The 1,813-nt window shown below is 37.5% G+C and overlaps 1 protein-coding gene across 1 annotated transcript; it reads right to left on the reverse strand.

The window, feature by feature from the left end:
• Positions 1–350: 350 nt before the first annotated feature.
• LOC129494510 (cytochrome c oxidase subunit NDUFA4-like) lies at positions 351–599 on the reverse strand. The gene has a single exon (XM_055301404.1). The coding sequence runs from the start codon at positions 597–599 to the stop codon at positions 351–353; it is 249 nt and encodes an 82-aa protein (XP_055157379.1).
• Between the last annotated feature and the right edge of the window lie 1,214 nt (positions 600–1,813).

Raw genomic sequence — 1,813 nt, forward strand, 5'->3', positions numbered from 1 at the left:
CTTATAGCAGCATTATTTACAAAATATAGCCAAGACATGGAAGCAGCCCAAGTGTCCATCGATTGATGAATGGATAAAGAAGATGTGGTATATATATAATGATATGTATAATGGAATATTATTCAACCATCAAAAATAATGAAATTTTGCCATTTTTAACCACTTGGATGGAGCTAGAGTGTCCCCCCCGCCAAGTTTCAGATATTTATTATTCAATGTAAACCCCAACACAATACACCAATATGATTTCATGCATTTAAAGGGGAAATAGTTCCTGAATAAGTGGAAAACTGTGCAGATAGCTTCTGGAAGACCTTCATTCTAAGCAACTTTATAGTGAAACATTTCATTTAGAAGTCTGGACCTCCTTTCTTAAGTTTGCTGTAATCTACATTCACCAAATAGAATTTGTATTGATCATTAGGACCCAGTTTGTTCCAGAATTCTGGATCATTCTTCCTATCCCAACTGATATCTGGATTGAACAATGCCAAGTGCAAGACATACATTGCTGCTCCAGTACCTCCTGCCCCAATAAATAAGAAGAAGGGGCTCAAGCTTGGATGCTCCTTGGTCTGACCAATGATCTGGCGTAACATAGTCACGGCTGAGGCCTCCTGTCCAGAATTAAAAAACCAAGTCTTCAAAGCCTGGAACCAATGGAGCTAGAGTATATTATGCTAAGCAAGATAAGTCAGTCAGAGAAAGATAAGTAGTATGATTTCATATGTGGAATTTAAGAAACAAAACAAACTAGCAAAAACAAACAAACAAACAAACTAGCAAAGGAAAAAAAATGAGAGAGAGAGAGAGAAAGACCAACCAAGAAACAGATTCTTAACTGTGGATAACAAACATGGTCACTAGAGGGGAAGATGGGGGGATGGGTGACACAGGTGATAGGGATTAGGAGTGCACTTGTTGTGATGAGCACAGAGTGATGTAGGGAAGTTTTGAATCACTATATCATATACCTGAAACTAATAGAACATTGTATGTTAAGTGACTGGAGTAATACAAAAACTTAATGGAAAAACAAAACAAAACATGTGTTCAATGAAACCTACCTTACAGATTTATTGGAAGGATTAAATGAAATAAAATAAAATTTTCCAAATTTCAGTCACTTGCAACTTGCCTGCATATTTTTTGCATATTCAAATATCACCCATCATTATTCCCTAATGTTTTCTTTAAATTAACTCATTTTTTTATACAGCTTAATTTTAAAAGATAAACAGACACTTGTTACCTCTCTGGTGATAGAATTTAAGTGTAAAATATAAATGTAATGGGGACTAAACAATATTATTAAGTTCAGCCTGTATATTTTTGCCTGCAAAAGTCTGACCTGAGGTCTGCTGTCTTTGTCCAAAAAAGAGATTATGGTCAAATGTTAAAGGGGGAGGAGGGTTGCCCAGAAAAGACTTGGTTGTTTTGTCAGCTCAGAGGACAGATTTTAGTGACGTTTTATATAATCTTGGCCAGAGATGGGTAAATTGGATTATCTTAAATGCCAAAATGGAAATCTGTTTCATAGCCTGCTCAAGTCCCAGATCGGCTCATTTTCCCTCCTTTGACTTTTTCCTCACTTGTGTTTCTTAAGCACAAAAATAGCACTTCCACATTGTCATAGCTCTGTCCTGTGCCTACGCCCCAAGGGTGACACCTACTTACCATCTTTGTGTTCTTTCCTCTTTCCCACTTTTTCCTCCACCTCCTTCTTGTCATCACTGTGTCCACCAAAAGCTCTCACTTCAAGCTCTGACATCGTCTTCTCCCTCGCTTTTGGGCCTTTCTGAGCATCCCTGGC

The sequence above is a fragment of the Nyctereutes procyonoides genome, unplaced genomic scaffold (assembly GCF_905146905.1).
Source record: "Nyctereutes procyonoides isolate TBG_1078 unplaced genomic scaffold, NYPRO_anot_genome, whole genome shotgun sequence".
Taxonomy (NCBI): domain Eukaryota; kingdom Metazoa; phylum Chordata; class Mammalia; order Carnivora; family Canidae; genus Nyctereutes; species Nyctereutes procyonoides.